The 24,270-nt window shown below is 47.6% G+C and overlaps 2 protein-coding genes across 2 annotated transcripts; one reads left to right on the top strand and one right to left on the bottom strand.

Moving 5' to 3' along the window:
* Positions 1-1,082: 1,082 nt before the first annotated feature.
* LOC120543236 (cytochrome P450 2K6-like) lies at positions 1,083-11,002 on the top strand. Its single transcript, XM_039776201.1, has 9 exons — positions 1,083-1,511; positions 5,509-5,671; positions 5,835-5,984; positions 6,098-6,258; positions 6,906-7,079; positions 9,351-9,492; positions 9,601-9,785; positions 9,874-10,015; positions 10,713-11,002. Exons 1-9 carry the CDS (start codon positions 1,098-1,100, stop codon positions 10,904-10,906), a joined length of 1,725 nt encoding a protein of 574 aa, XP_039632135.1. The 5' UTR covers positions 1,083-1,097; the 3' UTR covers positions 10,907-11,002.
* A 460-nt stretch (positions 11,003-11,462) lies between these two features.
* Positions 11,463-23,895, bottom strand: ndufb11 (NADH:ubiquinone oxidoreductase subunit B11). Its single transcript, XM_039776203.1, has 3 exons — positions 23,657-23,895; positions 19,986-20,119; positions 11,463-11,669 (listed from the first exon to the last, which is right to left on the bottom strand). Exons 1-3 carry the CDS (start codon positions 23,840-23,842, stop codon positions 11,537-11,539), a joined length of 453 nt encoding a protein of 150 aa, XP_039632137.1. The 5' UTR covers positions 23,843-23,895; the 3' UTR covers positions 11,463-11,536.
* Positions 23,896-24,270: the final 375 nt, after the last annotated feature.

A 24,270-nucleotide genomic window follows, 5' to 3' on the forward strand; every position in this document is an offset into this window, starting at 1 on the left:
AATGCCATCCCTACAGTGAATAATGGTGGTGGCAGCATCATGTTATGGGAGCGCAGAGAATGGTCAGAAGTGAGTGATGAAAGAATGCAACCAAGTACAGAGAGGACACACCACCTCAGACTAGGGTGACAGTTCAGTGACCTGACGCAAACAGGCATGTCAACGCTGGACTGGCTGCAGGACAAGTCTCCGAGTGGCCCAGACACAAAGCCCTTAGAACACAAGTGGAGGGACCTGAACATGGCAGTTCACCGACACTTCCCATCCAATCTAATGGAGCAAATCCAAGTATGCAAAGCTTGTAGAGACTTACCCAACAAGACTCAGTGCTGGAATGTCCTGCTAAAGGGGCTTCTGCGGAGTACTGAATGATAGATCTGAAACCTTCTATGAAGGAGAGGTTTCAGCTTTTGATTTTTAATACATTTACAAACCTTTCACGTCACATGTCTTCACTTTGGGTCAGTGAGTGGAAAGACGCCTCCATTTAAATTGAAATCTGCAACACCAATAAAGCGTTCAGACAATGGCGGGCCTGAATACCATCCGAATCTTTGCCAAGTTCAACTGAGGAGGGCGAGGTAGCAGTTTGTTTCTTGTCATTTTATTCCAGCCCCGCATTCGACAGCGTCTAAATTAAAAGGCGACCAAACGGCAGCCAGACGGTGGGATTTCTTACGTTTCGCGACGGAGAGTGGTGGCCGGCAGCACTTTTTGGAAAGGAAATTTCCTAAACGTAAGTATGGAAGCGGACAGACAAACAGGTCCAAATCGGAGTCACAGCCGCGTGCAGAAGCCCGCAGTTTCACGTTGGAGCGAAATCACTTCGCTTTCAAAAGGCTCGCACTGGTGTCTGCTCTAAGTAGGTTTTAATGAACGTTTTACAATTAAACATAACTTTTTAATTGAACGTTTGTCATCAGACCGTCTGGCTTCACAGACACTGGTCCCCTTTATACGACCCGCTCAACGAGGCACTGTTGAAAACTTCAATCTGCCGCCACTAAAAAACGTTGCCCCCTCACTGCCCAACGGGGCGGTCAAGCTCGTCACCGTGAAACGGGAGCCTGCAGAAGCTCTGCCGTCGGCTTATTGTAATGGCCACGGCTTCGACGCGGAGTGCCCACTGTCCATGTCCAGATCAGTGCGGTCGGGTGAGACTCACCGCCCGTATTTCGGCGCACGATTCAGTCGCGCAGTTCCGGCTCCTTGCGCCATACCGTGACGTCACCGAAGGACCGCGTGGACGCGCACAAGAACGCGCCGAAACTTGCCCGACAAGACAGTTGAGTTGCGGGCGCAGAGGAGCAGCCATGGGAGTGCTGGACACCTTCCTCCAAGAAGACGGGCCCTGGCCCTTCGTCGTCCCCCTTCTGCTGCTGCTGGCGCTGCTGGCATGGAGCAGGCGCGCGCCCCCCGGAGCCCGGCCACCACCTGGTCCCCGCGCGCTCCCGATCATTGGGAACCTGCACATGCTGAACACTCGCAGGCTGCACGAGTCTCTGCTGCAGGTGAGAAACGTCGGTGGGATGGAGGTGGTATTGGATGTGAATACGGAGGGACAGGGCAATTTGAGGAGCGGGGGTGGATGGGGGGGCTTGGGTGCGAGATGGTCGGTGGGCGTTGGTGTCGGCGGAAGCTGGAGCCCCGCCTCTTTCCACAAGTTCCAGGTTTCACCGTAGGGTTCCGGGACCGCCAGCGATGCGCGCAGGGTGTGCGGCGGTAGACACGGGAGCTTCCGAAATCTGCGGGCTCTCCGCGACCCTAAACTGGACGGGTGCTCCTTACCGCGCCAAGTGACGATTGGGCATCTGCTGTCCTTTTCAGAGTAAGCCATGTGGTGGCTGAGCCAGAGAGTGCGGTTCACTGACTGGTATGAGATAACTGACACAGTAGCTGGTCTTTGTCACCCTTTGTGACCACTATGTGCCACGGAAGGCTCCTTCCTTTTGTTTTTATTTGGGTGTCCTTGCCCAGGATGAGATTGGCATGTGGGTCTGGTTTCAGGGAGAGGGTTTGAGTGGAGTAGGAAGAGCTTTGTGGCACCCAGCAGTTAATCCTTACATTTTCATTAACTACATACACTAATATAAACGTTTCCAAACTTAATGAATCCAATTCAGGGTCTTCCATGCCAGCAGGGCCCTCTAACAAGATAGGGCCCCCAACACACGTATTGCGTCTGATTTGGAAAAAGCGGTCAATTGAACGAGCGTGACTGGAAAGCATTGTGGAAGGAAAACTGATGAACATTGGAAATCGTTAGATGAGGACGGCCGTTCAGCCCAACAAGCTCACAGACCCTCAAGCTGAGGGACTGGAGACACAGCTACAGAGACACTGGAAGAACATCACGCAGAGTCCACACTAAGTGCAGGATTTGAACCCTGAACCCTGGACACTGGCTGGGGCCACCATTGCTCCAAAAACGTGTCAAATTCCAAAACCAAGGTGTCTGCTTAGTAGAACAATAAGAACAGGACAGCCTCCCCTAAAAAGGCAGGGAAGCGATGGAAAGAGAGCCAAAATATTCAGAAGGTATACACGGACAGGGCAAAGTCCAAAAAATGTGAGGGAGGTGGGAGGGATTAAGGAGAAGGGAATGTCGGTGCCATGGATAAGACCTTTCTAGATAAAGAATCCGAAACTGTGGAAAGGCTTACGGATACAGAATGGGGTGAGAGAAGATTGGCCGTCAAGGAAGTCAGGGGAGGAATTAAAGAGGGATGAATGTGAGGAAGAAGAAGAAGAAATCGAATGTGCAACTGACATTTAGTTTTATTTGCTTAGCTTTCATCCAAAGCAACTTACAAAACATGTCAGCATAAGTGGGAAATGATCAGTCTGGGGGACCATTTGGGATCAAGTGTGACGTGACAAGGTGACAAAATTGAGTGTCCCAGGTGACAAGCTCAGGGAGTTCAAATAGGCAGCAGCTAAGTTAGACAGAAATCCTCCAAACAAGAAGGTCTTCTTAAACACACGGAGGCGGGTTGAGGTGGGCAGCTCGTTCCACCAGAGCTACATGTGAAAAGAGTCTGGATTGAGATTTGGTGCCACATCAGCAAATGCTGTTCATTGGCACACCTGAGTGGGTGAGAAGCAGCAGAGGACCCCACAAGTGTCACCAGAGAGTAGACGAGGCTCAGTGTTATTTGTCCTAAAGTCGCCGACTGGAAGAGAACATGAAAGGGGGAAGGAGGGACATTACACGATATTAAGAGAGAAACCCCCAGCAGCTTGTGAGGGCATCCTGTCCCTTGGCACCCTGTTTTGCCACTGAGCACTCCCCAAACCGAGTGACCAGCACTTTAGTCAAATTAGTTCAAGGAATGAAATCAAAGCCTCTCAGTATGAAAAACGCAAAACCCTCAGGGTGGCTGCCATGACAGTCCAACATTTTAATAAGACCACCTATCAGATCGGAGAAACTGGGAGCACACGTCGATTTGGAATTCAACTGGTAATTACCAGAAGCTCAGCCTGCGGGTCGCACCTCAGAATGTCGTTTGTGTCCCCTGCACTTCGCAGGCAGTGTGGCGCAGCAGTTGGACTTTAAAACCTGAGCTTGTTGGTTCAAATCCCACTTCTGACACCAGTGCAAGTCACTTCGCCTGTCTGAGCCTCAACTGGAAAATCAAAAAGACAAGTCCCATCAATGTTGTACATCGCCTTGGATAAAGACATGTAAGGCACCTGCTGTCTCACCACAATGATCTTCTAGAATCTTCTTCCAAATTCATTTCTGTGCCCCACAACTTTGGATGTAATGGCTTTGTGAAAATTCCGGGCTGCTGGTGTTAAATTGCACCGTCAAAGGAAGGAAACTGACGTATTTCTGCATATGACGCTTGTCCCTGTAAAACAAACAATCCTGCGTCACCAAGGCCCCTCCATTTAACATCGGGGTCTCAAAGCACCTTCAGAGCACGACACGTGGGCACCTTCATCCTCGGGTTTCTTCCCTTGAAGATGACTGTGGCTGCCCCAGCTTGAATGAGCAGGAATCATCAAACCTCAGCTAGTAATACGAGCAAACACAACATCTTTATAAAATAAAAAGAGTTATATAATAACATGAAGTCAAAAACCAGAGCACAGGTTCAAAAGTCCAGAAAAATTGATAAAAGCACAAGAGGACTCGCCACACCACGAGCACATTCACAATGAACCGCAAGGGACTTTACACAGCTGAGAGCAGTCCCTTGATGTGATGGGCAGGTGGACCACCCATAAAAGACAAGAAACATAATAAAGAAACTAAATAATAAACAGTGTAAACAAAAACAATGAACACAATAGACACAGGAACGGAATTCGAACCCCAGCCAGAGGAGGAAGCCTGACTGAAATATAAGGACATATGAAAAAAGGACATTTTGGGAGGAACATTTCCATAATGCCCTCGTCATTTATAAGTAACGATAAGTTCACGTATTGTAGGTAAGCGGGGGCCGCAGCCATTTAGGGGCTTATATGCAAGGAGGTGGATTTTGAAATCAGCCCTAAACTTAACCGGAAGCAAGTGTCACGACGCCAGGACAGGAGTTGTGTGGCCGAACAGTTGGAGAGCAGATTTGCTCCATTAATTGACAAACAATGGGATGTGGTAGATGTTGTCATGGAAACTCTATGGAAGGAAAGCGAGATCAACAACTGGCACGTTACGACAGAGCAAAAGAGTAAAGGGGTAAAGAAGGACACAAGGAACGGGTGGTGATGGGACAAGAAAAAGCCAGAGAGAGAAATGGAGTCCTGGGTAGCTGGCAAGCAGGAGAGAGAAACCACCATGAGCACAGGCCATCATGTGTGAAGAACAACGGGATGAAGAGGCGGAGACCCAGGAAAGAAGATGGCTTCATCGATATGCTGGACACGACGGTGGGATGGACTTTGTCCCATAACTGATGTGAGTGCGATAAAGGATACGACGAAGATGACTGTGGGTCTGAAAACAGAGCGAGAGATGATCGGCCAACAACTGGAAGGAGACGTCGTCAGGCAGGCAGAAACCGGGAACGGCTGAGCAACAAACTACAACGAGGAACCCAAAGGGGAACATGGAGCCGAGGTCGGCACCCAAAAAGAGCCGCGGCGCTTGAACTTTAGAAGCTCAACTAAATAAAGGAAACGCAACAACAACAATAATGAAGGTTCATCCACCAAAGGACAACCCAACAGCGAGCGACGCCATATTTACGTTGTGACTTTCTGTTATGTCGCAACCGGGCGAGTGACCATTCATGACGGGGTCAGACGCGAGTGAATCAGGAGCCTCCCGGTGGCGTTGCTGAGGACACAGACACCAGCATAAAAGGGGGTTGCCAACGGACAGCCCGGAGGACCCAATCCGCTGTCTGCATCGATCCCAGGGGTCCCACCTCCTTCGCATATTTAAAAAACAGGAATCACCGTAAGTTGATGTCGTGTAACCAAAGAGTACGGAGCTCCGCGGTGACGAGTCTAACAAAGCCCACGTTGGCCTTCATGGTGGTCCCTTTCTTTCAGCTCTCTAAGCAATATGGCAGCGTGTTCACCGTGTACCTGGGCCCCAGGAGAGTCGTGGTGTTGGCCGGATACGAGACGGTGATGGACGCCCTGGTGAACTACGAGGAGGAGTTTGGTGCCAGAGATATTTGGCCGATTTTCCGGGACACCAATAAGGAGCACGGTAAGGCAGCCGGCCATCCTGGGGGGTTTGGTAGGGAGCTGGCAAGAGCAGTGAGGTGCCAGCTGCGTATTTCTGTTAGGGGAGGGGCGTGCAGAGGGGACCGTCGGTGCCACCCGGGGCTGGCCACTCACTTTTTTTTGTTTGTCACCCCTGCCGTTTGCAGGCATTGCCTTTGCTAATGGCGAGTGCTGGAGGACCATGCGGAAGTTCACCCTGTCCACCCTGAAGGACTTTGGAATGGGAAAGAGGATCCTGGAGGAGAAGATCCTGGAGGAGATCGGCCACCTGACGCAGGTGTTTCAAGAGCAGAACGGTGGGCACCTTGAAGATGGCAGGGGGAATGGTCCTTATTGGGATGCCAACTCCAGACCACCAGTCTGCTGCCTTGGCATAAAGCACCCGTCTCCTTTTTTTTCTCCTTAACAGGTAAGCCATTTGAAGCAAGACAGGACGTCAGCGTGGCCGTCTCCAACATCATCTGCTCCATCGTCTACGGCAAGAGGTTCGAGTACAGCGACCCCAACTTCGTGAAGATGATCAAGAGGACGGCAGAAAACACCAAGATAGTTGGCATGCCAGGCATCCAGGTAAGGAGTACCTCTTCCCCAGTCACTTGGCATTGCCAGCCAGACCGGACCTTCCTCACGCCAGCCTGTTTGGGCAGAAACACAAAACACAAAGTCAGTGCTTAGTGCCAGAGCTGCGACGACTCGACGCCCAGAGCAGCCGGCAGCCTGGAGACGAGGTTCACACGTGCGTCACCCCGGGACCCGACTTGCTGCGACTCGCCCACGCGCCAACACCGTTAGGTCAAGTCATTTCAAAAATGCGCCTCTTCATCTCTTTATTTTTCTGAGGGTGCTTCTTCTGCACCAGTGGGACCAATCAGAGAGCCCACCCAGCAGCGCCCCCTACAGGCTGCTATGCCTGCTGGGTGCTGCATGTGTTCATAGCCCATCTGGGGACCCCCTTCTCGTTGCCCCCATTTTAGTTGAATGACTATGAAATGACATGAGGCCTGTAGTGTATATAGCGCCTTTCCAACTCGAACGCCAAGTCCAGGTGCTTTACAATGACAGAGGTGAAGTGAGTCGCTCAGGGTCACTGCGCCACACCACCTGCCGCTGTTCATAAAGGCGCTATATAAAATGAATGACGCTGATCGACTCCAGCACGAGGGGCACAGCCTGGCACAAATCTAAACGGCTTCTTCCTCGTCTCGTTTCTCCCACAGATCTACAACTGCTTCCCTTTTCTGGGCCCGTTGATCTCATCGAGAGCGAAAGCCATAGAGAACATGGAGCAGAACAAGGCAGAGATCCTGAGCTTTGTCAGGGAGAGCCAGCGGTGCCAACAAGGGGACGATGCCAAAGGATTCATTGACGCCTTCCTGCACAAGCAGAAGCAGGTGAGCTGGTGGCGGCCACAGACTGGGCCACTGAGTGACTGGCATGTGAACTTAGAGCGCTATATGTACGTGCAGGGACACACCCGCGTGGTGGTGGTCCAGCTTATGCCATCTTGTTGACACCTGCAGTTCCACTTACAGTCACTAGTAGGCAGCATATCGTTTAGCCGGATATACGGGAGTGTCACAACGTCAGTATTACATGTCACATGTACAGAGGACAGCATATGGAAGTAAAACTCCAGTGCCCCAGAATACCAACTTCAGTATCTGGCACATTGGGTATACGTCGACATGTCAGGAGGGGGACTGGGCAGAATGACAAAGACCTCCAAAAGACTGGCGTCCTGTCCTGGTCGGGTCCTGCTTTGCACCCAATGCTTCTGGGTGGACACCTTCCACTTTGGGGGCTTTGAGAGAACGACAGAGTAAATGGTCTCTCCGCTAGCAGTTCCAGATGCTGCCACTAGGGTGCAGTGTACACCATCTATCCTTCCATTTTGTGCAGTCATGGTGCGATTAGTCATTTGAGGTGGCATTTTACCTGAGAACTTGTCACAGCACCCTGCACCTGCTCTCAGTGAAAGGCGCTATACAAAATGCACTGCGCTAAGTTTTCTGCATCCATGTTTAGGGGTAATGCAAATGGTGCCCACCCTGAACTGAATGCCAGTATAAACATGGCCAACATGGAGACATCAAGATCACCACACGGGCATAGGGAGAACATTCAAACTGCCAATCTGCCAATGGCTTGAACCCGGGCTTCTGAGACTGTGAAGGAGCGGTGCTAACTACTGTGCCACTTTGCTACTGTTCATGAGGTAGACCACTGGGTAGAGCTATGCTTGTAGCAACCCTCTCCTGACCCTAAACTAACTTTACTTTAGCTAACTTGTAGTTCCCGATGTGGCCACATGAGGGCAGCACACATATCAATGCTTTATTAAGTCCTATAGATATTTAGTCCAGTTGCAGTTCCAGATATGGCCATCTGAGGGCAGCACACATATTATTGCCTCAAATCCTATAAAACGTATTTATCATGTAGTTCCCGATGTGACCACATGAGGGCAGCACACATATTTATGCCTTACATTCCTGTACAAATTCAGTTAACCTGTAGTTCCAGATATGACGACACACGTTGACTTGTAATTCCCGATGTGGCCACATGAGGGCAGCACACATATTAATGGTCTTAATTAATTAATTTGTCTTATATAAATTTAGTCCAGTTGCAGTTCTAGGTATGGACATCTGAGAGTAGCATACATATTACTGCCTAAAATCCAATATAACTTAATTAACCTGTAGTCCCACGTGTGTCCACATGAGGGCAGCACACGTTATGCCTGATATAAAATAATGTTCACTGTAAATTCAAGATATTGTTACCTGAGGGCAGCACACATATTATTGCCTCAAATCCAACATAACTTAATTAACCTGTAGTCCCACATGTGTCCACATGAGGGCAGCACACATATTGTTACCTTAAATCCTAAATGACTTATTTAAATTGTAGTTCCCAATATTAATGCCTTACATCTTATATAAATTTAGTCAACCTGTAGTTCCAGAAGTGACTACCTGAGGGCAGCACAAGTTAATGCTTTCAGTTGTACAGTATACTGTATAGATTTACTTCACTTTTAATTCAAGATTTTGCCACAAGAGGGCAGCACGTGTATTAATGCTTTAGTTCCTATAGGTATATCACTGGGAAGCTGGCGCCTACCCCAACAACATTTTAAAATCCTGTTTGGAGTTTGCCTGATGGACTGTGGTTTTCGTTCCATTTCAGTATCTACCAGCACCCCTGCATACTGGACATGACATTCAGATACTGGCCTTGTGTGAATTGTGCAGTTGTGTTATTCACATGCATATAAAGATATGGCCACTAGGGGGCACCCTACAGTTTGTATTTGAAGGTGTGTGACTTGAACGCTGCTGCTGTCTGATAAGGCATTCCTATACCCAAGGCTTGAGGACACTGTGCAGCTACCTTGTTCACCTGTAGTCCCAGATGTTACCACTAAGGGGCACTTTATATTTTGTCTTGAGATGCTATGAAAAGTTTTCCTGTAATGGAACGCCTCCTTGCACCCAATATGTGGTGTTGATGGCAAATTGGGCTCCCAGAGGTAGGCCTTGGATGTCAGCTGTTTCATTTACCTGTAATTCAAGTCATGGCCACCAGGGGACAGCCTGCATTCTTGTTTAAGGAGCCTCCAACTGCTTTTTTGTTCTTCTGTGAATTCTCAGGAATCTCAAAATCCCAACTCGCTGTTCAACGATGAAAACCTGGTGGTTACAGTCCTGAACCTCTTTGTCGCCGGGACGGATACGACTGCAATGACCATCTGCTGGTGTCTCCTTCTGATGGCGAAATACCCCGAGGTCCAACGTAAGGAAGATGGCCTGGTGGGGGGGTTTGATTCACATTCCCATTTAGTTTGTCCGAGAATTCTGTCCTTGACCACTGATGACCAAGCTTGTCTTCTGTCCCAACCAGGACAACTGCAGCAGGAGATCGACAACACGATTGGGACAAGGCCACCAAAGATGGAGGATCAGAAGGAGATGACATACACCAAGGCAGTGATCCATGAGATCCAGAGGTTCTCCAACATCGTACCCTTAAATCTTCCTCACAAAGTAACCACCGATGTCCACTTCCGGGGCTACTTGATCCCTAAAGTGAGGCTCTTTGTGTGCTGTGCCCTGTTTCTGGCAGGTAGTGCGGCCATCTGCTTGACTGACAGGCTTATTTTTTTTTTAATTGTAGGGCACAACGGTCATCCCGCTGCTGACCTCTGTCCTGAGGGATGAAGCCCACTGGGCAACGCCAAACGAGTTCAATCCCAGCCACTTCCTCGATGCTGACGGCAACTTTGTGGAAAACAAGGCCTTCCTGCCCTTCTCTGCAGGTATCCATCGCCCACCGCGCCCACCACAAAGGTCTTTCATGAGAGTTAGGGGGCCGAGTCCAGGCAGTCTTGGTTGTCTTCAGCTTTAGATGTGTGGTCTCAGATGTGACCAGAGGTGCTTCTCTGAAAGCCCACCCAGTACGATCATCTACTAATCCTACATGGATGGCCTAAGATCTTTGGCTGTCTAGGAGATCACAGGCTACTTCTTTGGTCTGGGTGGCCACAGATGACCAGTGGCGTGTCTCCTCCTTTGTAGGCGAGACCAGTAGTGGCCTCTTGCTTGACTCAGTACCACTGGCTGTAGATAAGGTCACATCCAGATTTTCAGTGGTTCTCTGAAGACCACACCTGACCAGCGTGGGACGATCTCAACAAGTGACCAGCAGGCCCCAGCTGTGCCCAAAAGCAGCTTTGTGGTTGAGTCCATCTGGCCTTGTTGATTGGTCAGATCCCATGAGACGCTCTGCCAACAGCTGACCAGCAGGGGCGTCACTTCCGAGGGCCTGTGGTGTTTTCAGTCAGCCCCGAGCGCCCGCTTGTCATGAAAGGCGCTATATTTAGAGAGACAACTGCCTTCTGAGGTCACACACAGATGGCTCGACTCGTGGTCTCTACTTAACTGCCACACGGGTTCAAGTGACCGATTCCACAGGACCACTCATAGATTTTTAATCCTCATCCTTTGTCCTCTCAGGTCCGAGGGTCTGCGTGGGTAAAACTCTGACCAGGATGGAACTCTTCCTGTTCTTGACGGCCCTCCTACAGAACTTCACCTTCACGCCACCGCCGGGGGTCACGACTGACCAGCTGGACCTCACACCGGCCATCGGTTTGCTCTTGAGCCCGACACCCCAGGAACTGTGTGCCATCAGGCGCAGCCAGAATTGAAAATGAGAGTGTGGCCTGACGCCCGCTGTACCACCTGTGCCCCCGGGGTCCATCCCTTCTCTGATTGGTTAAATAAAGGTCAGCATTGTGCCCAGAGGTTGGCCTCTCTGTTCTTTTGGTTCCTAGGTGGGAAATGGGGGTCTCTGTATTGTTGCCACTGCTGAGGGTGGAGTTTTGTTTGCTTCTTTCACAGTATGGGAGGGGACTTCATTGGCTCCTTATTCTCTGGGGGCGGGGCCTTCATTGGGCTCTAGTTCAGTGGCTGTTTTCATTGGCTCCTACTTGATGGGGGAGCATGCCCTGTTTAGGGTGGGGCTTTTAATGCCTCATTTCTCAGTAAGGGTGGGGTCTTTGGTCCATTTTTGATGGGACTGGACTTTCATGAGCTCCTTTCCTGGGGTGGAGGCCTTTCATTGGTTGCTTTTTCAGTGGGGGTGCAGCTTCATTGGCTACTTTTTCCAATTGGGCAGGGCTTCCATTGGTTCCTTTTTTCAGTGGGGAGGGGCCTATTTAATTTTTCACATTACTAAATATTTAACAAAAACAAAAAACAAACTCCAGATTCAAAATCCTTTTTTTTATTTATTATGTCACTCTAGAAAGTTCTCAGCAGTCGATTATCTGGCGCAGTCACTCGTCCTCGCTTTCCGCCGGCAGGATGATTTTGCTTGGGTCAAAGTAATTCTCCGTCATGACGGGCAGACCCCGTGCTTCTCGATCCTTGATAAGCTTCTCGGCTTCCCGCCGGGCCCACTGCCGCATCCTGCCGGGGGGATAAAATAAAATAAAGAAAGAAACATGAAGAGGAAATTCACATAAAGATGGCCGCTCCACCAGGAGCTGAGCAGCCTGGTCTTTCTTTATTCATATATAGTGGCTCATACACTGGCCTCTGTACTGCATTCAATTCAGCACAGGTGCTACCTTGAAAGGCGCTATATACGCAGTACAATCCGAAGACAGAGATTGCTGACCAGGCTGGTCGTGAGGCGACACATCTCTGTTTATTTATATGTGGCACCTTTCACAGTTGGTTTACAAACCGGCCCCTGTACTGCATGCATCTGAGCTTGCAAGGCGCTATATGGGCAATAGGATTTAAAGACTGTGATGAACAGACCCTTGAACGAATGAATGAACGAATGAATTACAGTACGAGAAACTACTAACTTGCAGCTAGGAGACCCTTAAGGGTTCGCTTCCCGGGTCCTCCCTACATGGAGTTTGCATGTTCTCCCTGTGTTTCCTCCCACAGTCCAAAGACATGCAGGTTAGGTGGACTGGCGATCCTAAATTGTCCCGTGTGTGTGTGTGCTGGCCTGCCCAGGGATTTGTTTCCTGTCTTGTGCCCTGTGTTGGCTGGGATTGGCTCCAGCAGACCCCGTGACCCTGTAGTTAGGATATAGCGGGCTGGATAATGGATGGATGGAAATAACTAAATACTGTAAATAAAAGCCAAACAGCACAGTGTTTATGTGTGTGTGTGTTACCTAGAAAGGCGCTATATACCTGAAGATCTGAAGTAAGAAGCCATGCATTACATGAATTTCGGCAGTGCCCCCAGTAGATGGTACCAATGCAGTTTAACTGCTGGGGCATGGCTGTCACCCTGAAAGGCACTTTACACACACAGGTACAGGCCCTTATCTTAATGAAAAGTCATGCCAGGTAAAGAAAAGGTAAAGCCAAAAACCACACAGTATTCAAATGCTGTGGCTGTGTGCTGCAGTGAAAGGCACTATAAATAAATACGTCAAAACATGTCGAGAAGGAGCGAGACCCTTACTTGAAATGCTCCTGGTTGACAAATTCCTACCTTGCCGCACAAGCCGCACTGTGCACTACATTTCAAGTTCATGGGAATGGCTGCTGCCCTGAAAAGGTGCTATATACAGAACGAATTGAAGACCGTGATCAGGAACAGACCCCAGCCGTCCATAAATTACAATAATGTGTCCAGTAGACGAAGGACTGCATGACCACACTGTGGTCACTGTGCTGGAAAGGCGCTAAATACACAATAAGATCTGAAGGCTGACATGAGCAGCCAACCTGCTGTACAATCCCCACTGCACACCACACTTTTAAGTGCATGCCTTGAAAGGCGCTATATACTGCAACACCAGAAGACGGTGTCAAACAACAGACTCTTACAGGAATTTCAAGGACCACCTGACTGGACCAAATGGCACTGAACACAGGACTGGAGCATTCATGGACACCTTGACCATGGCAGTGCCTTGGGTGGCATGTCCACGTCACCGACTGTTAGACGGAGTGGACTGATGCCATGGTTAACAGACGGCAGTGCCAGTCAAAGCCCTTATGGACTGGTGAATCTCCCACACAAGGCCATATGTGCTTTGCTTGACTTGGAAACCCTGCAGCTCACACGTCGGCTCAGAGATGCTGACTGTGTGCGTGAGATACGAGTTTAAGAAAAAGTTACCCAGAATTCCTGTGCGAACTGTGTGTGAGTGGGAACTTTAATTCAAGAACCTTTGAATTTTTCATCAGGTGTCTGCATCCAAACATCTGCTGTAAATGTGCCGCATCATGGTTGAGGGTTTATGTCCATATTATCTATTCACCAATCAAAAGAGAGGACTTAACAGATCCTGCCCTCTCGACACTTGACAATAGAAAGTGATACTTTTCATCGCAAAGTAGTGTGGACTAAAGAGAAAAACAGACACTAATGTCGGTATTATTAATGGAAAGAATTATTAAGGATATGATCGAGCAGCAGACGTACAAGTACACAAGTTTTTCTGAATGGTCAGCAGGGGTTCAGAAAAGGGAGGCCGTGTTTTACTAACATGCTGGAATTCTGTGAGGAAGCAACAAAAAATACAATCAAAGTGGACTTTAAGATATTATTGATGTGGACTTTCAGAAAGCATTAGATGAGGTGCCACACGAGAGGGTGGGCATCAAACCAAGAGAAGTGGGAGTTCAGGGTGTGGTGTGTAGATGAGATGGGGGCAGAATTGGCTCAGACACAGGAAACAGAGCGTGATGGTGTGAGGAACCTCATCAGAATTGGGTGATAAGAGTGGTGACCAGCAGGGGGCAGTGCTGGGGCCACTGCTATATATCTATATATATATATATACTGCTCAAAAGAATTAAAGGAACACTTTTAATCAGAGTATAGCATAAAGTCAATGAAACTTATGGGATATTAATCTGGTCAGTTAAGTAGCAGAGGGGTTGTTAATCAGTTTCAGCTGCTGTGGTGTTAATGAAATTAACAACAGATGCACTAGAGGGGCAACAATGAGATGACCCCCAAAACAGGAATGGTTTAACAGGTGGAGGCCACTGACATTTTTCCCTCCTCATCTTTTCTGACTGTTTCTTCACTAGTTTTGCATTTGGCTACAGTCAGTGTCACTACTGGTAGCATGAGGTGATACCTGGACCCTACAGAGGTTGCACAGGTAGTCCAACTTCTCCAGGATGGCACATCAATACGTGTCATTGCCAGAAGGTTTGCTGTGTCTCCTGCACAGTCTCAAGGGCATGGAGGAGATTCTAGGAGACAAGCAGTTACTCTAGGAGAGCTGGAGAGGGCCATAGAAGGTCCATAACCCATCAGCAGGACCAGTATCTGCTCCTTTGGGCAAGGAGGAACAGGATGAGCACTGCCAGAGCCCTACAAAATGACCTCCAGCAGGCCACTGGTGTGAATGTCTCTGACCAAACAACCAGAAAGACTTCATGAGGGTGACCCAAGGGCCCCATGTCCTCTAATGGGCCCTGAGCTCACTGCCCAGCAGCATGCAGCTCGATTGGCATTCGCCATAGAATACCAGAATTGGCAGATGCACCACTGGTGCCCTGTGCTTTTACAGATGAGAGCAGGTTCACCCTGAGCACGTGACAGAAGTGAAAGGGTCTGGAGAAGCCATGGAGAACATTATGCTGCCTGTAACATCATTCAGCATGAGCAGTTTGGTGGTGGGTTAATGATTGTCTGGGGAGGCATATCCATGGAGGGTCACACAGACCGCTACAGGCTTGACAAAGGCACCTTGGCTGCCATTAGGTATCAGGATGAAATCCTTGGACCCATTGTCAGACCCTATGCTGGTACAGTGGCTCCTGGTGCACACAATTCCTGGCCTCATGTGGTGAGAGTATGCAGGCAGTTCCTGGAGGATGAAGGAATTGATACCATTGACTGGCCACCACACTTTCCTGACCTAAATCCAATAGAACACCTCTGGGACATTATGTTTTGGTCCATCCAATGCCACCAGGTTGCACCTCAGACTGTCCAGGAGCTCAGTGATGCCCTGGTCCAGATCTGGGAGGAGATCCCCACAACACCATCTGTCATCTCATTAGAAGCATGCACCGATGTTGTCAGGCATGTATACAAGAACACAGGGGCCATACAAAGTGCTGCGTACAATTTGAGTTGCTGCAATTCAATTTGGGCAAAATGGACTAGCCTGCCACATCATTTTTCACTCTGATTTTTGGGGCGTCTTTGAATTCAGGGCTCTGTAGGTTGATCATTTTCATTTCCATCAAACGATGTGGCATCCTTTCGTTCCTAACACATTACCCAGTCTATATCAGTATAGATATCCAGGAGGATTGAGATCTGATGTGTTTTCAAAGTGTTCCTTTAATTTTTTGAGCAGTTTATATATAAATATATATATATATACTAGCAAAATACCTGCACTTCGCAGTGGCGAAGTACTGCCTTAAAATTTTTTTTAAGAAGAAAATTAAACCTTTTTAAACTGCAGGAAAATATCCCAATAATTATTTGTTAAGGATCTCTTTGTATACCACATTGCGAGTTCGGCCCTCCGGTTGTAATCTGACCAAGCTGTGCGCTGAGCTTACTCTTGAGCATGTAACGTACAGTCGGCCATGTGAACAGTAATCTTGTCTCAAATCTCACAGCTTGGATTGCTGCTGTCATAATCGGTTTGAGTTTCATGGTTTGTTTCAATGACGACAGTATTTGTAGGACTTGTTGTATTGAAGTGACATTCGCCATCTGTCAAGCGTTGTAAGCACACAACCAGTTTCATTGATAACTTCACATCCAGCTTTTGAGAGTTTAAACATTCATAAACATCAAAGTGTCCACTACTCAAATCGTCACCTGTCAATCGAAGATGTTTAAGAGGCACTGGCAGTTGTCCAAAGGTGTAAAATATTTGGCCATTTCGGTACACTTGAAAGTGACAACCAAACAATTCAGCGGCAGCCATCAACTCACATGCAGATCCATAAGTGAAGGCCTTAAGCATTTCACTCTTCTAGTGCTCCTGTGTAGTCTAATTATCTCCTGTACATCATCAGTCCACACCTTGAACCTGTCCAGTCATTCAATACATAAGATACAATGTTCATCCGGATATCAAGAGTGAGCCTGATATGGCCGTGCAATATGTAACAAAGAGAATGGAAAAGGCAGGTGCCATCTCTGGGCATGGAAACCACTCGTTAAGTAACAGTTCTTTGATCGATAGTGATCACCTTGATAGACATGTTAATGGGGGTACGGTTGGAATGATAAAGGAAATGGGTACCTGAACAATGTAAAGTAAGTCTAAAATACCTAAACAATAACTATAATCGTAATAAATGAACAATAAAACATCGGAGAAGCCATGGATTAAATAAAAAGGCTGTAGTTATCAGCAGGGAGACGTGAATCCCGTGGCGAAGCAAGGAAGGGAATGAAGAGACTGGAGCGACGGACGGCCTTATATAGGCAGGCAGCCCACAACGTGGGAGATGTTGAGATGGGGGACCCAATGCCACCTCACACGGTGACCGAGCTGCAGGCTATGGACGTATATATGTACGTAAGTAGGATTCACTTAGCGTTGGGAACCCGCGTACCAAATTTCTTGAAGATGGGCCCATAAGTAACAAAGACTGTTGGAAAGTTCAATATGGCAGCTGACAGTGGTGTCATACCACCGAAATAAGTACGTACATTGGTTTCGGTTAGCGCAGGGAAGTCGCCTATCAAATTTCGTGAAGATGTGGCCATGAATAAGAAAGTTCAACATGGCGGACGTTGTTGACCATTATGACCGTTATGTGTAGAATTTCGAAATGAAACCTGCTTAACTTTTGTAAGTACGCTGTAAGGAATGAGCTGCCAAATGTCATCCTTCTACCTACACTGGAAGTTGGAGAATTAGTGACGAGTGAGCGAGTGAGTGAGGGCTGTGCCTTTTATTAGTATAGATATATATACACACACACACACACAGTGCAGCCGGAAAGTATTCCCAGCGCTTCATCACTTTTTCCACATTTTGTTATGTTAGCCTTATTCCAAAATGGATTAAATTCATTTTTTTCCTCAGAATTCTACAAACAACACCCCATAATAACAATGTTAAAAAAGTTTACTTGAGGTTTTTGCTAATTTTTTAAAAATAAAACAATTGAGAAAGCACATGTACATAAGTATTCACAGCCTTTGCCATGAAGCTCCAAATTGAGCTCCGGTGCATCCCGTTTCCCCTGATCATCCTTGAGATGTTTAATTGGAGTCCACCTGTGGTCAATTCAGTTGATGTGACGTGATTTGGAAAGGCACACACCTGTCTATAGAAGGTCCCACAGCCGACAGTTCACGTCAGAGCACAAACCAAGCATGAAGTCAAAGGAATTGCCTGTAGACCTCTGAGACAGGATTGTCTCGAGGCACAAATCTGGGGAAGGTTACAGAAAAATGTCTGCTGCTTTGAAGGTCCCAATGAGCACAGTGGCCTCCATCATCCGTAAGTGGAAGAACTTCAAAACCACCAGGACTCTTTCTAGAGCTGGCCGGCCATCTAAACTGAGCAATCGGGAGAGAAGGACCTTAGTCAGGGAGGTGACCAAGAACCCGATGGTCACTCTGTCAGAGCTCCAGAGGGTCCTCTGTGGAGAGAGGAGAACCTTCCAGAAGGACAACCATCTCTGCAGCAATCCACCAATCAGGCCTGTATGGTAGAGTGGCCAGATGGAAGCCACTCCTTAGTAAAAGGCACATGGCAGCCCGCCTGGAGTTTGCCAAAAGGCACCTGAAGGACTCTCAGACCATGAGAAACAAAATTCTCTGGTCTGATGAGACAAAGATTGAACTCTTTGGTGAGAATGCCAGGCGTCACGTTTGGAGGAAACCAGGCACCGCTCATCACCAGGCCAATACCATCTCTACAGTGAAGCATGGTGGTGGCAGCATCAGGAACTGGGAGACTAGTCAGGATAAAGGGAAAGATGACTGCAGCAATGTACAGAGACATCCTGGATGAAAACCTGCTCCAGAGCACTCTTGACCTCAGACTGGGACGACGGTTCATCTTTCAGCAGGACAACGACCCTAAGCACACAGCCAAGATATCAAAGGAGTGGCTTCAGGACAACTCTGTGAATGTCCTTGAGTGGCCCAGCCAGAGCCATACTTGAATCTGATTGAACATCTCTGGAGAGATCTTAAAATGGCTGTGCAACAATGCTTCCCATCCAACCTGATGGAGCCTGAGAGGTGCTGCAAAGAGGAATGGGCAAAACTGGCCAAGGATAGGAGTGCCAAGCTTGTGGCATCATATGCAAAAAGACTTGAGGCTGTAACTGCTGCCAAAGGTGCATCAACAAAGTATTGAGCAAAGGCTATGAATACTTATGGACATGGGATTTCTCAGCTTTGTTATTTTTAATAAATTTGCAAAAACCTCAAGTAAACTTTTTTCATGTTGTCATTATGGGGTGTTGTGTGTAGAATTCTGAGGAAAAAAATGAATTTAATCCATTTTGGAATAAGGCTGTAACATAACAAAATGTGGAAAAGTGATGCTGTGAATACTTTCGGATGCACTGTATATATATATATATATATATATATATATATATATATATATATATATATATATATATATAGGAATATAAGTAACAAGCTGGTTATATCTGCAGATGACACCAAGATAGGTAGACTGGCTGATAATCGAGAATCCACTGAGTCATCACAAAGGAAATTGGATAGCAGACAGGCTTGGGCAGAGTTGTGGCAGATAAAATGTAATGTCAGTAAATGTAAAGAATTACACAAAGGAAGTCAAAATGTGAGGTTTGAAAATTGAAAGTCTACCTCATGAGAAGGATTTAGTGCAGAGTCCACTACGACTCCTATCAACTTCCAGTCAGTGTTCAGAAGCCATTAAGAAGGCTAACAGGTTATATAGCGCCTTGATGTGTGGAGTACAAAAACAACATTTATTTCTAGAGCACATTTTCATATAAATTCTGCAGCTCAAAGTGCTCTACATGAAGAAGAAAGAGAAAAAACACACAATAAATAAAAATTAGAATAAGGGAACACTAATTAACATAGAAAAAAAGTAAGGTCCGAAGGCCAGGGAGAACAGAAAAAACAAAAAAAATAAAAAATAAAAAAAACTCCAGATGGTTGGAGAAAAAAATTTAATCTGCAGGGGTTTCAGGCCACGAGACCACCCAGCCCCCTCTAAGCATTCTACCTGACATAAATGACCTCAATCAGTCTTCAAGTCACACAACAAAAAAGTCACAGGAGGTTTTGCTCAACCTTTATAACGCACTGGTGAGGCCTCATCTGGAGTCCTGGGTGCAGTTTTGGTCTCCGGGCTACAAAAGGACATAACAGCACTAGAGAAGGTCCAGAGAAGAGCGACTACAGAGGATGGGTTATGAGGAAAGATTAAAAGAGCTGAGCCTTTAGAGTGTAAGCAAAAGAAGATTAAGAGGAGACCTGACCGAAGTGTTCAAAATTATGATGGGAATTATTGCAGTGGATCGAGACGGTGACTTTAAAATGAGGTCATCAAGGACACGGGGATACAGTTGGAAACTTGTGATGGGTGAATTTCGTACAAACATTAGGGAGTCTTAGAATAAGTGACCAAGTAGTGTGGGAGACAGTTAAGACTTTCAAAATTCAACTTAATCTTTTTTAGAAGAATTAAGTGGCTAGGACTGGCGAGCTTTGTTGGGTTGACTGGCCTGCTCTCATCCTGATTGTTCTGATGTCCTAGTGTGGACGTAACACAAAGTTGAAACAAACTCGTACCCGTGATCTGGGAGGTAGTGCACAAACGTCGACCCAAGCACGATGGCGATGGAGATGCTGAAGAAAAAGGCCAACTTCATATTCCAGGAGTCCACATTAGGGTCTTCCCTGCTGAAGCCATGAAAGTCTGGGTTCTAGGAGAAGAGGAAAAAAAAATGTATTAAATAAAAATACAACAGGAGCTGAAGAGAGAATGTGGAGGTGGATTCACATGAAAGGACAACTGTAACAAGAGCAGGCCAATGGGCCAAACAAAGCTGGCCAAGCCTATCACCTAATTTCTCCCAAACGACATCACATCAAGTTTCAAAGGGCCCTTAAGTCCTACCCGGCATCTGCAGTTCTCGGAGTGACAAACTCCTTCTGTGTGATATTCACCCTTGACAGGTTTCTGACTGTGGCCCCTGTGATCTTGTTGAACTCATTAAAAACAAACAGCTTGAATCCACCAGACTTATTTCTCTCTATTTATAAAAAAAAAAAAATATTGGAAGGCGACAATACGTGATCTTCTTGGAAGACAATTTGACATCCTGAGAGGCACTTTAACGTCATTGAGACAACAGGACAGCTGCTGTACAGGCTCTTAAATGATCGACGTGCAGCGCAACAAGCAGAACACACAAATCAGCAGCAGCAGGAAGAAGACAGCAGCTGATCAGACCGCATCTCCTCAGCGTGCGATCAGCACCCCTTGACAAGGCGAGCGGCAGAGACGTGAAGTGGGTGTAGCGTAGTGCGCCTTTGGGGAGTGGATGGAAGGGGGAGGGCGAGCGAAGCAAGCAGAGGGTAAATCCCCCTAGTCTTTCATAATTTTAAACACTTCAGTCATGTCCCCTCTTATGCACTGGCTTGAAGTGCTCTGCATGTGTTGTTCACATTCACAGGAAGTGGACGGTGCTGATGTCAATCTGGATGCCGCCATTTGAAAAACAAACCCCTCGGGGTTCATGCCGTCTGATGAGGCTTAAGCTACTACAGACACTCCAGCGTCTACCAAGTTGACCAAACGGACCAGCGAGATGGCCATATCCATGCTGGGCGCCAGACAAGCAGCTGGACTGAAGCGTCTGCTGGACCTCCCATCACCCCATTTTGTCAGCTCTTCTGGCCAATCAGTTCAAAGCTGGAGTAATGCTTACCGTGTGAAGGCTGCACACAGACCACAATGCAAAGCGCACACACGGTGAATGACCAAAACACATTTACACTTGCTGTGACCCACTCGTTCAGCACGTTGACAGTCCCCTAGTCAGAAGGTGACAGTGTAACATAGCTAACAATGTCACAGCATGTTAATGGAAGAAGAGCTGAGCCTGACTTTAAGAGGAAGAAGAAGATGGAGACTCAACTGACCAAAACCGTTGAAGGAAGGGCGAGAGTGATATTCTCGTGAATGGGGGGACCAACATGCCAAGCGGTGCATTTCAAATGTTTTTGCAGGTCTTCCTTGCGTTTTGATGACCTGTTGTGTCACACACAGCCCTTTGTTTGTCATTCTGACACTAACGTAAGCGGTCTCTCCGGGAAATCCAACATTTTCTACACGCGCCATGATGTATGAATTATCACATACTGTCTTCTAGTCTGACATCTTTTTGACCACATGACCCTTGCGCCCAATGTGGACACGTCAAGTATAAACCCACCTTTAACCTCTGAGACCCGTCGCAGTGTTCAGTTTAATTCCCCATCAATGGCAAGGACAGACAAAACTTGAAATCACCAATGTGACAAAAGAACATCAAAGGATAAGGCTGGCAAGTTTCGCATCAAAGTCACAATCGGGGTATATTTTTAATTTGCCACTTCAAACTGTGTCCCCAACTGAAGCCCATTTTATACATTTAACAAAATAGCTCGCCTTTCTTGTGCTTTATACTGAAGCTAATGGGCACAGAAAAGTTTTAAAATCCACCAGACACATCCACTTTGAAGAAGCAAAGGTTCTGTTTTAGGAAGAAGAAGCACCTCCCGCGTTTCTGAGGCCTGCTGGTGACAAGTAAACTGAAATAAGACACGTATTCCCAGGTTCTTGGTACGGATTTCTCGAGGTAAGGATACGATTCTTGTCTGTTCGCGGCAGGCACCCTGGGGAAGGTTACTGAATGACATACAGACCCCAATTTCACCAAGCTCGGTTCGGCTAATTCTCCTACTTTTGTTTCTTCGTCGGTTATGTTCTGCCATAGCTTGTAACAACAGACAGGCGTGTGCTCAGATCAGATGATGACAGACAGACGTGTGCTCAGATCAGATGATGATGATGACGACGTCGTCCCCTCACCAAGCCCTGCGCTTCACCAGTGACGTTCCATCTCGTTATTCTGCACAGCCTATCGAGTGAGCGTCGCAGTGAAGGGCACATGCAAGACTTTGATTGCACTTTACACACAGGACAATAAATCTGAACTGAAATGATCAGACAGCATTGTTCTTTTAACAAAAACCTTCTATTTTTGTAAGGGACAAGCCAACTACATGCAGCACTTCCCATGTTGTGTCATTCGCATGTACTATAAAAGAAATACTGAGAAAATAAGAGAGGTAGAGTGTGCCAAAGAGCAAATTAAAGTGCCACAAACCAACTACTGACTTCCTGAATGCATGATGAGCTGCTCTGACTGAGGACTTCGACTTTAGGTGTTCCTGTGCTGAGGACAGGGTAAGAAAAGAACTGAGAACAAAAAACTCACCAATACCAATCAATCTGTAAATGCACAGGGAGAACATGAAAAGCTCCATACAGACGGAGGCACACAACCATTCTGCCAACATCAAAACATCTGCACTAAACTTAAACCTTGGTAAATTGGCATTGCTAAATTGGCCTGAATGTATGTGTGTCAATAGACTGGCACCTTGTCCAGATATTGCTCCTTCCTTGTGCCCAAACACTGGCTGGCATAGGGATCAGCTGCACGGAATAATCAGCGTTAGGAAGATGAACAGATGGATGCCTAGAACATCCGTTTAGTTTTCATCCCACTACGGACACTCTGTGACCCTGAGGAAGTCACTTCACCTCTCTCTGCTCCGATTGGAAAACCAAAAGAAATGGAACTAATTGCAGCCCCGATGTTGTAAACCGCCTTGGAATCAGTCAAAGAAATAAATGGAAGTAAATGTAAAGCAGTAACTGCAGGACAGGCCAACAGTCCATCGCTAGGTGTACCCAGCAGACCAGGCCGGTGTATGGAATCAGGACAGTGCATCAGTTGCTGGGCTGCTACCGATAGTGCAGACTTCGTTAAAGGCGCTATATTAAAGAAATGAATGCTTTGTACCTGCACGCCGACAGCCCATTTGGTGTTAAACGGGCTTAAAGGGTCCGTGCTGCCTCCTAGCGGTCATGCCACTTTGTTGGCATGGAATCTCACGAATTATCCGGCAGGTTTTTAATAAACGAACTGTCGTGTGGACTTGCGCCAGGCTTCTCGGGAGTTGTCGGACAGCAGGTCGAGTCCACTGGGGCTTCTCTCTTCTAGTTACGGCTGCAGAGCTCACATCAGGAGTCAAGCCGCACAGCTAAGTGGTCGGTCAGCCTACGCCGCTCCTCCACCCCATAAGCTTTTCGGTAGCTCAGTGTGGCACGAGCGGGGTCCCGACACGGGACACTACATGCACGTGCGAGTCCGTGAAAGGTGCTATATGACGCGCCGCACTCTTACCTTCTCGAAGACGCTGACCTCCAGGTGTCCGTCATCGTCCTTGTGCCCCGCCGAGCCGACGCTCGAGACAGCAGAGGCGCCCGCTGCCGCTGGAGACCGAGACTGAGAAACCATTCGGGTCCCGCCATACAGGCAGCTGCGAAACGCTCGCAAGGCTCCAATATTTCGAAACAACCGCACAGCCATCACCGCCGGGCTGCGAAAGCTAAACAGAACGGCGAGTGGGCCCCGGAACCGGAAATGTCATCTGTGGGCATTGAGCGCAAAGGGAGGCTAGAGTGGTTCGGGAACACCGCCATCTTTAGTGAGGAAAGGTTAACGAAAAGAAGTCGCCAAAGCCACTTCAGGGGCACGGGGATCGGAGCCAAAAGCTGCAGGAACAAGTCCTAGACTGGACAGCGGGAAGGTAAATTGTGTTTGTAATGTTTATTACCGTTTCCAATCCAGAATGCTTCTAATTTACCTAATACATGCAAATCAAAAAAAGGGTAAAACTAAAAGTACGAAGAAATATTATCCTGCCGCGACATCATAAACTTCGTCTTTTTTCATGAGATGATCAAAGGAAGGATGTGTGTGCCGGACAAGACATCGCAGGACCCACTCAATAAAAT

The sequence above is a fragment of the Polypterus senegalus genome, chromosome 13, assembly GCF_016835505.1.
Source record: "Polypterus senegalus isolate Bchr_013 chromosome 13, ASM1683550v1, whole genome shotgun sequence".
In the NCBI taxonomy this organism is placed as follows: Eukaryota; Metazoa; Chordata; class Cladistia; order Polypteriformes; family Polypteridae; genus Polypterus; species Polypterus senegalus.

Coding starts and splice junctions, on each gene's coding strand:
- ndufb11 (XM_039776203.1), bottom strand. CDS start 23,842: ATGGCTGTGCGGTTGTTTCGAAATATTGGAGCCTTGCGAGCGTTTCGC. Junction 20,120..23,656: donor AGGTCAGCGTCTTCGAGAAG/GTAAGAGTGCGG, acceptor CTCTTCTCCTAG/AACCCAGACTTTCATGGCTT. Junction 11,670..19,985: donor CACTACCTCCCAGATCACGG/GTACGAGTTTGT, acceptor TCCCCCCGGCAG/GATGCGGCAGTGGGCCCGGC.
- LOC120543236 (XM_039776201.1), top strand. CDS start 1,098: ATGGCCACGGCTTCGACGCGGAGTGCCCACTGTCCATGTCCAGATCAG. Junction 7,080..9,350: donor TCCTGCACAAGCAGAAGCAG/GTGAGCTGGTGG, acceptor GTGAATTCTCAG/GAATCTCAAAATCCCAACTC. Junction 10,016..10,712: donor CTTCCTGCCCTTCTCTGCAG/GTATCCATCGCC, acceptor TTGTCCTCTCAG/GTCCGAGGGTCTGCGTGGGT.